The sequence below is a fragment of the Rhinopithecus bieti genome, unplaced genomic scaffold (assembly GCF_001698545.2).
Source record: "Rhinopithecus bieti isolate Rb0 unplaced genomic scaffold, ASM169854v2 scaffold_29928, whole genome shotgun sequence".
Taxonomy (NCBI): Eukaryota; Metazoa; Chordata; class Mammalia; order Primates; family Cercopithecidae; genus Rhinopithecus; species Rhinopithecus bieti.
This window is the reverse complement of record NW_016814053.1, coordinates 4,371,083-4,382,800: the sequence shown is the minus strand read 5'-3', so window position 1 is coordinate 4,382,800 and position 11,718 is coordinate 4,371,083. Positions and strand designations below refer to the sequence as shown.

The following is an 11,718-nucleotide window of genomic DNA, read 5'->3' as shown; positions in this document are numbered from 1 at the left end:
GGAAGTTGCAGTGAAACCAAAAAAGAACCCCGCCCCCCCCTCCCCCGGGCGGGGGGGGAAAAGAATCATTCAAAAAAAAACAAGAAAAAAAAAAAAAAAAACCATGAAATAAAAACATGTCCCTGTACCATCACAGGCCCTGAATTTTCCTTCTTAGAAGCAATCACTATGAAGTTTCTAGCCTGTTGGTCCAGAAATATTCTATGCATATACAAGAATAAATATACTTAATGTAGTATATATGTATTTACTCAACACATTGCGAATATATACACATTGTTCCACACTCTGCTTTGTTCATGCAATGCATTATTTTGGAGATCATGCCAGATCCAAACACATAGATATATTACATTCTTTTTCATGGTTACATAGTATTCTATTCTATGTTCAAACCATGTATTTTAGAGTATGTATCTTGTATTTACAGATATTTATAGATTGGTTTCATTTTAAAAATAAAGCAGAGCATTAAATTTTTTTTTTTTTTTGAGACAGAGTCTCACTCTGTCGCCAGGCTGGAGTGCAGTGGGGCAATCTCGGCTCACTGAAACCCCCGCCTCCCGGGTTCAAGTGATTCTCCTGCCTCAGCCTCCTGAGTAAATGGGACTACAGGCGCACGCCACCATGCCCAGAAAATTTTTGTATTTTTAGTACAGATGGGGTCTCCCTATGTTGGCCAGGATATTCTTGATCTCTTGACCTCATGATCCACCCCCATCAGCCTCCCAAAGTACTGTGATTATAGGCGTAAGACACTGCACCCAGCTTTTTTTTTTTTTTTTTTTGAGATGGAGTCTTGCTCTGCTGCCCAGGCTGGAGTGCAGTGGCACGATCTCGGCTCACTGTAACCTCTGCCTCCCGGTTTCAAGCAATTCTTCTGCCTCAGTCTCCTGAGTTGCTGGGACTACAGGCATGTGTCACCATGCTCAGGTAATTTTCGCTTTAGTAGAGATGGAGTTTCGCCACATTGGCCAGGCTGGTCTCGAACTCCTGACCTCAGGTGATCTGCCCACCTCGGCCTCCCAAAATGCTGGGATTACAGGCATGAGCCACCGCGCTGGTCTAAAATATTTTTAACATATATACTTTTACATAGATATTGAAGGAAGAAGCTGCCTCCTAGGAGAGGAGCATGGTGGCTTGGGTTTAGAGGAGAAAAGCAGAGTTTTGTACCAGGTGTAACATACTCTATTTTAAAACGAAGTTAAAAAATAAAGAACATTAAAACCATTACATGCTCAACTGAACTTGTAAGATAAATAAGAACATCAAATGAGATGCCATTTTTACTCCATTAGACTTTGAGAAATTAAAAATGTTTCATAATTCCATCTTGGAGAGATACCAAGGGAAGAGTCACTCTCATATACTTGATAGTGGGAACGTAAACTGATACAATGCACTGGAAAACAATCTGCTACATCTATCAAAATTTAAAATGTTCATACTCATATCCAGCAATTCTACAAATTTGCCCTATCAATATGCTCACGTATTGAGTAATATGTACAATGATAGTCACTATATGCTATACATATTAGTATAAGGCCAGAAACAATCTAAATGTCCAACAGACTAACTGAATAAATTTTAGTATAGCCATACAGTGGATTACAATGCAACTTAAAAAGAATAAGCAGTTTGATATACATACTGATATAAACCAATCTCCAAAAAATACAAAGTAAAAAAAAAAAGAAAGGCAATGTAAAAAACAAAAGTTTATCTATAAGAATATGCTCATAAATTTAACCTAACACTGGAAAGCTACCCAATAAAGAGGTAATAGTAGATGTTGTTTCCCTATACCTATCCCCTACTCAATTCCTTTATCCCTCAAGAGATAAAATAATGTATACTAAAATCTACTTTTCAGTATATGTTATTTTAAATTCTTTTTTATTTTACTTTCCAAGAAACTTCTTGACAATATACACTATTTTGAACCTTTAGAATTCTGCATTATGGGCATAAATTATTTAAGTATTTTAAGTAAAATTTATTGTAAAAAACTATGTACTATATGACCCATTTTTTATATACAGAAAAAACTGATGGTACAAAACCTGAAATGAAACTTCAATAAGTGTTTTACAAATCATAGCAATAATTCTTACCTAAATAACTGCTGAAAGTTTGGTTTAATAAAGTTTGCTTCAATATTTTGTCGTATGCATATTATATGGGTTATTCCATGTTTCTGTAGTATAGGTAGCTGTAAAAAAAAAAAAGCAGGAGGAGGACAGGGAAGATGAATATTTTAAAATATCAAACATCCTCTTACTATATAACACAGATGTTTGAAAATACACAGAACCCAAGTCTCTGCTTAAGTCCAGGGGATTAAAGCTAATTTTATAATATACCTGAAGTGGGTAGCAAGATATTTCAATGATTCAAGACTAATACACTAATGTCCTCAAAAGGTTAACAGGGATATTTCATACCTATAATTTTAGAGCTTGATGGAACCTTTATGTAAGATGTTTGGCATAGCACCTGGGACACACAGCAAGTGTTTAATAAATGGTAGTTATATATATTGACTGCAATCTTTATTCTTTAGAGGGGACTACTAAGACATAAAACAGTTACATTACCAAATACTTGGACATCACTGACCTAGTTAACAGCAGTACCTGAGCCCAAATCTCTAGACAACTCCTTGCCTCTCCCAGTATACCTTAAGAGTCAGAATTAATTTATATACTTCACATAATCTACTTAACCTTTCACCATTTAAAAATTTTCCTGAAGTTAAAAATGGCAACTTCAATGGCATGTTATTATATTCCATACAGGTTGAGTATCCCTTATCCAAAATGCTGGTGCCAAGATAGGACCATAAGTGTTTCAGATTTCAGATTTTGAAATATTTGCCTTGGCTGGGCGCAGTGGCTCATGTCTATAATCCCAGCACTTTGGGAGGCTGAGGCAGGCGGATCACGAGGTCAGGAGATCAAGACCATCCTGGCTAACACAGTGAAACCCCGTCTCTACTAAATACACAAAAAATTAGCCGGGTGAGGTGGCAGGCACCTGTAGTCCCAGCTATTCGGGAGGCTGAGGCAGGAGAATGGCATGAACCCAGGAGGCGGAGCTTGCAGTGAGCCAAGATCGCGCCACTGCACTCCAGCCTGGGCGACAGAGACTTTGTCTCAAAAAAAAAAAAAAGAGAAATATTTGCCTATACATACTGAGATGTCTTGGGGATAGGATCCAAGTTTAAACACAAAATTCATTTATGCTTCACACACACCATATACATATACTCTGAAGGTAATTTCATACAGTCATTTGGTGCATGAAACAAAATTTTGACTGTGACCCATTACATAGGGACAGGTGTAGAGTTCACTTGTGTTTTCATGCTGAAACTCAAAAGTTTCACTTTGGAGCATTTCAGATTTTCAGATTAGGGATACTCAACCTGTAGTGCTTTTGCGCCCAGGAGTAAAGCAATTTAACATGACAATTCTAGAAAATATCAAATAATAAATTTTCATTTGCAAGTGATGATTAATTTAAGGGAGTTTTTTTTTTTTTTTTTTTATTTTTCTTTATTTTTTTTGAGACAGAGTCTCGCTCTNCTGGGCGACAGAGACTTTGTCTCAAAAAAAAAAAAAAGAGAAATATTTGCCTATACATACTGAGATGTCTTGGGGATAGGATCCAAGTTTAAACACAAAATTCATTTATGCTTCACACACACCATATACATATACTCTGAAGGTAATTTCATACAGTCATTTGGTGCATGAAACAAAATTTTGACTGTGACCCATTACATAGGGACAGGTGTAGAGTTCACTTGTGTTTTCATGCTGAAACTCAAAAAGTTTCACTTTGGAGCATTTCAGATTTTTCAGATTAGGGATACTCAACCTGTAGTGCTTTTGGCTCCATACTTAAAAGCAATTTAACATGACAATTCTAGAAATTATCAAATAATAAATTTTCATTTGCAAGTGATGATAAGTTTAAGTGAGTTTATTTTTTTTTTTTTTTATTTTTTTTTATTTTTTTTGAGACAGAGTCTCGCTCTGTCGCCCAGGCTGGAGTGCAGTGGCGGGATCTCAGCTCACTGCAAGCTCCACCTCCCGGGTTCCCGCTATTCTCCTGCCTCAGCCTCCCAAGTAGCTGGGACTACAGGCACCCGCCACCTCGCCCGGCTAGTTTTTTTTGTATTTTAGTAGAGACGGGGTTTCACCATGTTAGCCAGGATGGTCTCGATCTCCTGACCTCGTGATCCGCCCGTCTCGGCCTCCCAAAGTGCTGGGATTACAGGCTTGAGCCACCGCGCCCGGCTAAGTGAGTTTATAGATGTTATTTTATTACCTAGAGCATTAAGTTCCTTGACAGAAAAGATTTATATTTGTTCACTGATACACAGTATGTGTAAAGTGTACAATACACTTAAGTATCAAATATGTATAACTAGTTAAGTGTTCAATAATTATCTGTTCAATAAATGAACTAACAAGTCACAATGGCAAGAGAATCAGATAACCTTGAATTTCCTGACACAGTTTAAAATCCAATATATTTAATTCCCATTTCCTGCATTTTAAATAGTACAAAACAGTAGCACTAATAATTCATGAGCAAAGTAAAAAAATAATAATTTATGTGTTATGAACTAAATGTTTGCATCACCTCAGATTCATATGTTGAAATCCGTACCCGCAAGATGTGATGGTGGAGTCTCTGGGAGGTAATCAGTTTTAAATTGAGGTCAAGAGGGTAGAAACCTCCATGACAGGATCTGTACCCTTATAAGAGGCAAGAACTCATTCTCTTGGCTGTGTGAGGATACAGCAAGAAGGGAGGGATCTGCAAACCATCAAGAGGGTCCTCACCAGAGCCGGACCATGACTGTGGACTTCCCAGCCTCCAGAACTCAGAGAAATAATCATTTGTTGTTTAAGCCACCCTGTCTATGGTATTTTGTTTGAAGAGCCTGAGCTAAGACAATATAATTTTCAAGTTTTAAGTGTTAATTTCTGCAGCAAGTTTTATGTCAGCATAGATTAGAATTCAATTATCTTTGTATTTGAGTATAACCTGAGTTAGGGAAAGTGAGATAAGCATTTGGTAAGCTTAATAATTAACCAATGTTCTATATCGAGATTTGTGCCAATTCCACAACAAATTCAAAATTAAGTCCTTCGTGTACACTTGATGACCTATGGAGTTTTCTTATCTACTTTATGAATGTGAGAAAGTACAAGATGATGCACATAATTATGTATAAATATGCTTAAACAAGCTTTGAAGGCCCATTAGACTACTACTAAGTAAAAATAAACTATCAAAATAGAGCCCTAACATAACAGCAAATAGAATTATTTTGTACTTTTCAAAGGCAGTTGCTTTTGCACCAACCTAATATAAAGCAAATTATGACCTTACCTTACATTTAAAACAATAGAAAACTTTACAAATAGAGATAGTTTACTAGTTACAAAGGCCCTAAATTTGACTCTTTTATTTAAACTGTATTTGAATTTAATAAAAGATATACTTAAGTAAACGTGGCCAGGCATGGTGTGTCATGCCTGTAATCCCAGTGCTTTGGGAGGCTAAGGTGGGAGGATCACTTCAAGCCAGGAATTTGAAAGTAGCCTGGGTAACACAGCCAGACCCCACCTCTACAAAAACTTTGAGAATTAAGCCAGGCATGGTGGTGTGTGCCTGTAGTCCTAGCTACTTGGGAGGCTGAGGCAGGAAGACAGCTTGAGCCCAGGAGTTTGAGGTTACAGTGAGCTATGATAGCACACCACTGTACTCTAGCCTGGGTAACAGAGCGAGACCCCACTCCTCTCTCACAAAATAATAATAACAGTAAATGAGTGTTTAAAAAGGAGTTTATCCATTTAGGTTTATCTCCAATATTATTTTTTGTTGTTGTTTTCAGATAATGGTATGAAAACAAATATGGGCTATATTATGGTTACCTAGGGTGGGAAATATAAAATACTGCCATAGAGGCTTTTTCTCTATCTAATAAGACCATGGTGACATTTCAAGAGAAGAAGTTTTGAAGAACTAGACCTTTTTTTTGTGTGTGTTTTTGTTTTGTTTTGAGACAAAGTCTCACTCTGTCAACCAGGCTGGAGTACAGTGGTGCCATGTTGGCTCACTGCAACCTCTACCTCCCAGGTTCAAGCAATTCTCGTGCCTCAGCCTCGCGAGTAGCTGGGATTACAGACACGTACCACCATAACCAGCTAATTAATGTATTTTTAGTAGAGACGGGGTTTTGCCATGTTGGCCAGGCTGGTCTTGAACTCCTGGCCTCATGTAATCTGCCTGCCTCAGCCTTCCATTGAGGAGACAGATCTTTAAACAAATACTTTAATGTGATAAATACTGTATGTATATTTATAAAGTACAATGGGAATTTTAAAAATGAAAATTATCTAAAACGATCTGGAAGACTAGTACTTGGTGAATAGCAAATTATATGGACAATAACCTCGTTTACATCTGTCTTTTACAAAATAAATTATAGCTATGTCTATAGACCTGCTCTGTCCATTCCCTAGTACTTACTTTTACTAACTCCCTATCTTTCCAACTAAGCAAAAAGTCATCAAGATGTCCAGGTTTACTCTTAGCCATGTTTCAGCAGTCAAAAAAATCTTCGAGTTTCAAAATTAATGACCTTTTAAAACCGGTTAAATTCCTAAGAACATTTTAAATTACAGAGATGTCAAACACAATTTAAGTATACTGACTTCTGAACAGGCAAAGTATTGGGGAAAGACATTTGTGGTATGTTTCATGTTGTAACTCAAAGAGAATTAGTAGCACTGAATCTTTTAGAAGTGGCAAGAACATATTAAAATGAGATCTACCTATTTTAACTGCAACTGAGTAAGTCCATTAAAGTTTGACTATGTAGACTATCTATACAGATTGAATATCCCTTATCTAAAATGCCGGGGACCAGAAGTATTTCAGAGTTTGTATTTTTCTGTTTGTTTTGCATATTTGCATTATACTTATAATTGAGCATTCCTAATCCAAAAATCCAAAATCTGAAATACTGCAATGAGGATTTCCTTCGAGTGACATACTGGTGCTCAAAAAGTTTCAAATTTCATATCAGGGATACCAACCAGCCCTCTAAAGTCTGGCTGGCAAAACAACTAAGGTGAATCACTTTAACACACACAGTCTTACCCTTGATAAGGAAGGTTTAACTAAACATAGAAATTCCTTATTTTGGGCTTTAAGTATACCTCATATTGTTCTGAAGCTATGATTAGCAATTACAGATGTCTAGTATTTTAGAGAGTAAATAAGTTATTAAAGATAAGTTATCTGGTAAATCTTTCAAACATACAAATTTCATGAGGAAAAAACAAAAACTGTGATTTGTGGTGAAACACTTGAGAACTACTGGTCTAGTAAAATAAGGAAAGAGGAAGGTACTCCAAAGTGACAATTACTATTAACAGACAGTACTTGTGGATGCTCCCTAAAATAAAACTCGTTATTGCTAAAAAACTTACCCAAGAAAAGTTGGTTAATAAAAGTCTCTCTTGGTGAATCTAACAAAGTTCATACCTTGCTTTTCATAGCAGATGAATATGGGCCTAAGAACAATCCAGGTAAAATTTCCTAGAAAAAAAAAATTGAGGTATTTACCATCAGCAATTTAAATCTATCAGACTATGTACCATATAACTGAATTTGTGGGGTGTTTTCATAGTTGTTAAAACAATTTGCTTAAAAGTTTGTTATTTAGGGAGCATTTCCTATCCACGATGAGCAAATGATTGGGTAGAGAAATGCAGGCATGCTTTATAACATCAAATAAGACACTCAAGTTTTATTTAAACAGCTTTATTTTATATCAACAGCTCTGAAAAGTTGGATATGTGAACTTATACAGTTTTTTATAAGCAGTTTGGACGGAATTAGTACATTGTAATGTTGCATTTTAGATTAATAAAATCTTTTAAATTTTACTTCTATTCTCTGCTAAAATCTGGAAATAAAATAGGCATAAAGGAAATCATCCCTTTAAAGCTACACAAAACCTTATTCGGCCAAATCAAAAGCAGCACAAGATACAACAAGATTGGAACTCTTATCTATTTTTTTAATTTTTTTTTTTTCTTTAAAAAATAGAGATGAAGTCTCAGTATGTTGCCCAGGCTGATAAGGAACTCCTGGGCTCTAGTGATCCTTCCGCCTCAGCCTCCCAAACTGCTCGAATTACAGACATGAACTCCTGTGTCCGACCTAAAACTATGATCTATAGTTAATAGAAGCAAATTATTACTGTAACATAAAAAGTCCAAATTCAAATATTTGCCAGTTGACAAAATTTCAACAATTTAAATATGTACCTTCTAGAAGCTGAATTCAAATTTATTCTATGTAAATTCAATATAGAAAGCTTTCAGTCTGGATATATCACACCCTAGATCCTAACAGTAACTTTATGGTTCAGTTCTATAAGTCATAATTATTTGTATATAAAACTGATTTCTCCCACCAGGCTTTTGCGGGCAGAAATTACATTTAGTCATCTTTGCATTCCTCATAGCACCAAACAAAATGCCTCATAGGTACTCACATAGTTTTTCAAAGTGAATTTTCATTACGAAAGAAAAGTAACAGATTTTTAGAAGTCATGGGATTCCCAGGAACAAGATACTGCTTAATCCTGGGGCAAACAGACCTCACTGTAAAAAGTATGAAATGCAAAAGAAAATGAGCTGCTATGAGGGTTAGCTATCATTTAATTCATTCCAAACTGAAAGTATTCAATTTGATCTTCTAAAAGACTTAATTATGGAAGTTGATTGAAAATCGGACACAAAGTGAACAATGCTTATTTGTTGTACAGTGAACTCTCCCTAACTTATCTACACAGAGAAAGCAAACTGCTTTCAAAAGGAACACAAAAATAGTATCCAAGTTTTCACATGAGGAAAAAGAAAGTGACTCATTGGCCAGGTGCAGTGGCTCATGCCTGTAAGCCCAGTACTCTGGGAGGCCAAGGTAGGTGATCACCTGAGGTCAGGAGTTCGAGACCAGCCTGACCAACATGGAGAAACCCCACCTCTACTAAAAATACAAAATCAGCCGGGCATGGTGGCGTATGCCTGTAATCCCAGCTATTCAGGAGGCTGAGGCAGGAAAATCGCTTGAACCCGGGAGGCAGGGTGTCCCGACCTGCAGGACAGTCGAACGGGCCCTGGAAGGGGGAGTGGGAATGGAGGAGACAAGAAAACACAAGAAATGGAGACAAGACAAACAGCCTGATCAAGTCTCGTTTATTGAGTGTAGGGTCATGCCTTATATAGGCTGGCAGGGGAAGAGGTTGGGCCAGGGCGGTGATAGGGGGCCGGGTCTTCTCAAATTACAATCGCGCATGCGCCGTGGGTTTGTACTTTTCCCGGGAGCGGGATCGCGCCTGCGCCCTGGGCTGCATATCTTCCTGGGCGGGAAAATGTTTGCGCGCGCGCGGGAAAGGTTGGCGCGCGCGGGAACAGTTTTGGCGCGCGCGGGAGAAACTTAGGCGCAGGCGGGAAAAGCTTTGGGCGTGCGCAGGAAGGGTTTGTAAATAAAGAACCTGGGAATGTGCCCTCTTGTCTCCGCTTTGCGGAGATCAAGCAACAGAGGTCGGCTAATTCCGGGCGTCATGGCTCCGGACAGCAGGGGTTGCGGTGAGCCGAGATCGTGCCACTGCACTCCAGCCTGGGCAACAAGAGCAAAATTCCATTTCGAAAAATAATAATAATAATAATAAGAGAAAGTGACTCATTAAGTACAAACACCTATTATTATATTCCTCTAATTTCCCATCTTTTTAAGATCCAAGATTAACCTTAAATATTTAAAATAATTAATTATTTAAAATACATAATGATGAACCTACAGATCATGAATCAGCAGGTCTCAAATCCTATAAACTAAGGTTGTTACTATGATAACATGGGTTGGTTTGAACAAACAAAAGGTTGCCATACCTGCATCTCTCGTCTCATAGGGTAGGTCCACTCCTTTAAAAGGGGAGGAAAACATAAGAATAAAAGTAGATAACATTTAAAAAGTCACCCAATTAAAGGCTAAAGATGTGACATACAAGTATGTAGATTTTTTAAAGTTACATTATACTTTAAGAATATTTTATTAAAATAGCAGACTTGGTTTCACAAACATCTGAAAATTAAAGTAACAAGAAACAAAGCTTAAGGCATTCTTTAAATAACTAGGCTTCCAGAATTATTATATTACTTCATATAATGGATGAAACTGCTCATTAAACTTAAGAATAGAATAGATATTCCAGAAGATTCTCCCCAAAACTGATCTTCTAAGTCAAAGATGTCACTAGATTTTTTTTGTTTCTCATGCCAACTCTAATCAACTGACAGTAGATACCTAAAACACTGTGTGGTCCAAGACAGCAAGAAGAATGTCTGATCAACAAATAATACCTGAAATGGATAAAAGAAAAATGCTATGTCATAGGTACTTGCCATGTCTGATCTAAAATGCCAAAAGCTTATCAAAGAGCCTTTCCTACATCTCACTTGGTCCTAACATTCTTGTCTAGTTCAATTATTTTAACACATATCACAAAAGATAAGAGACTTTGTTTTGTCTTTGGAATGCAGACCAATATAAAGAAGCTGTAAAATAACACAAAATGTCAATGGTAAAAGATAAAAAATATTTTAAAAGTTAGAAAAAGAGAAAACTAACTATAGTAAATTGAAATGAAGAATCGAAACAGACTAGAAGGCCAGGCTCTGTGGCTCATGCCTATAATCCCAGCACTTTGGGATGCCGAGGCAGGCAGATTGCTTGAGCTCAGGAGTTTGAGACCAGCCTGGGAAACAGAGTGAAACCCCTTCTCTACTAAAAATACAAAAAAATTAGTTGGGCATGGTGGAGCCTGCTTGTAATCCCACCTACACAGGAGGCTCAGGTGGGAAGATCGCTTGAGCCTGGGAGGCAGAGGTTACAATGAGCCGAGATCACCCCACCACTCCAGCTTGGGTGACAGACTGAGACCCCCGTCTTAAAAAAAAAAATGATAGTACAGATAGTCCTCATTTGTTAATGGATTGATTGCATTCCAAAAGTTTCTAAGTTGGTTGCTTAAAACTCAGAATTATTACTAGTAATTAGGTTTCCAAAGCATTCTGGAAAATACCTTTTTAACCTTTTATTTTGAAATAATTTTAGGATTATAGAAAAGTTGCAAAAATAGTACAAGGAATTCTATTTACCCTTCACCCAGATTCTCCAAGTCAGAAAAGTAATTTTTTGTTTGTTTGTTTTTTGAGACTGAGTCTTGCACTATCGCCCAGGCTGGAGAGCAGTGGCATGATCTCGGCTCACTGCAAGCTCAGTCTCCTGGGTTCATGCCATTCTCCTGCCTCAGCCTCCCGAGCAGTTGGGACTACAGGTGCCCACCACCACTCCAGGCTAATTTTTTTGTGTGCTTTTAGTAGAGACGGGGTTTCACCGTGTTAGCCAGGATGGTATCGATCTCCTGACCTCATGATCCGCCCACCTCAGCCTCCCAAAGAGCTGGGATTTCAAGAGTGAGCCACTGCACCTGGCCCAGAAAGTATTTTTAACACAGAAGGTAGAAATGGTATCCATCTGTAATGAAAAGAGAGAATAATAATCCTACAATGAGAGACAGGTTTTTTTTTTTTTTTTTAACCACGTGATTTA

At 37.4% G+C, this 11,718-nt stretch overlaps 1 protein-coding gene across 1 annotated transcript in view; it reads right to left on the bottom strand.

Moving 5' to 3' along the window:
* STYX (serine/threonine/tyrosine interacting protein) overlaps positions 1–11,718 on the bottom strand; it is a 49,672-nt gene that overhangs the window by 21,000 nt on the left and 16,954 nt on the right. The window contains exons 2-4 of the mRNA XM_017849470.1: positions 9,996–10,028; positions 7,579–7,632; positions 2,121–2,218 (exon numbers count right to left, since the gene is read on the bottom strand). Of these exons, the coding sequence (XP_017704959.1) occupies positions 2,121–2,218; positions 7,579–7,632; positions 9,996–10,028 (185 nt within the window). The remainder of the gene's footprint in view (positions 1–2,120; positions 2,219–7,578; positions 7,633–9,995; positions 10,029–11,718) is intronic.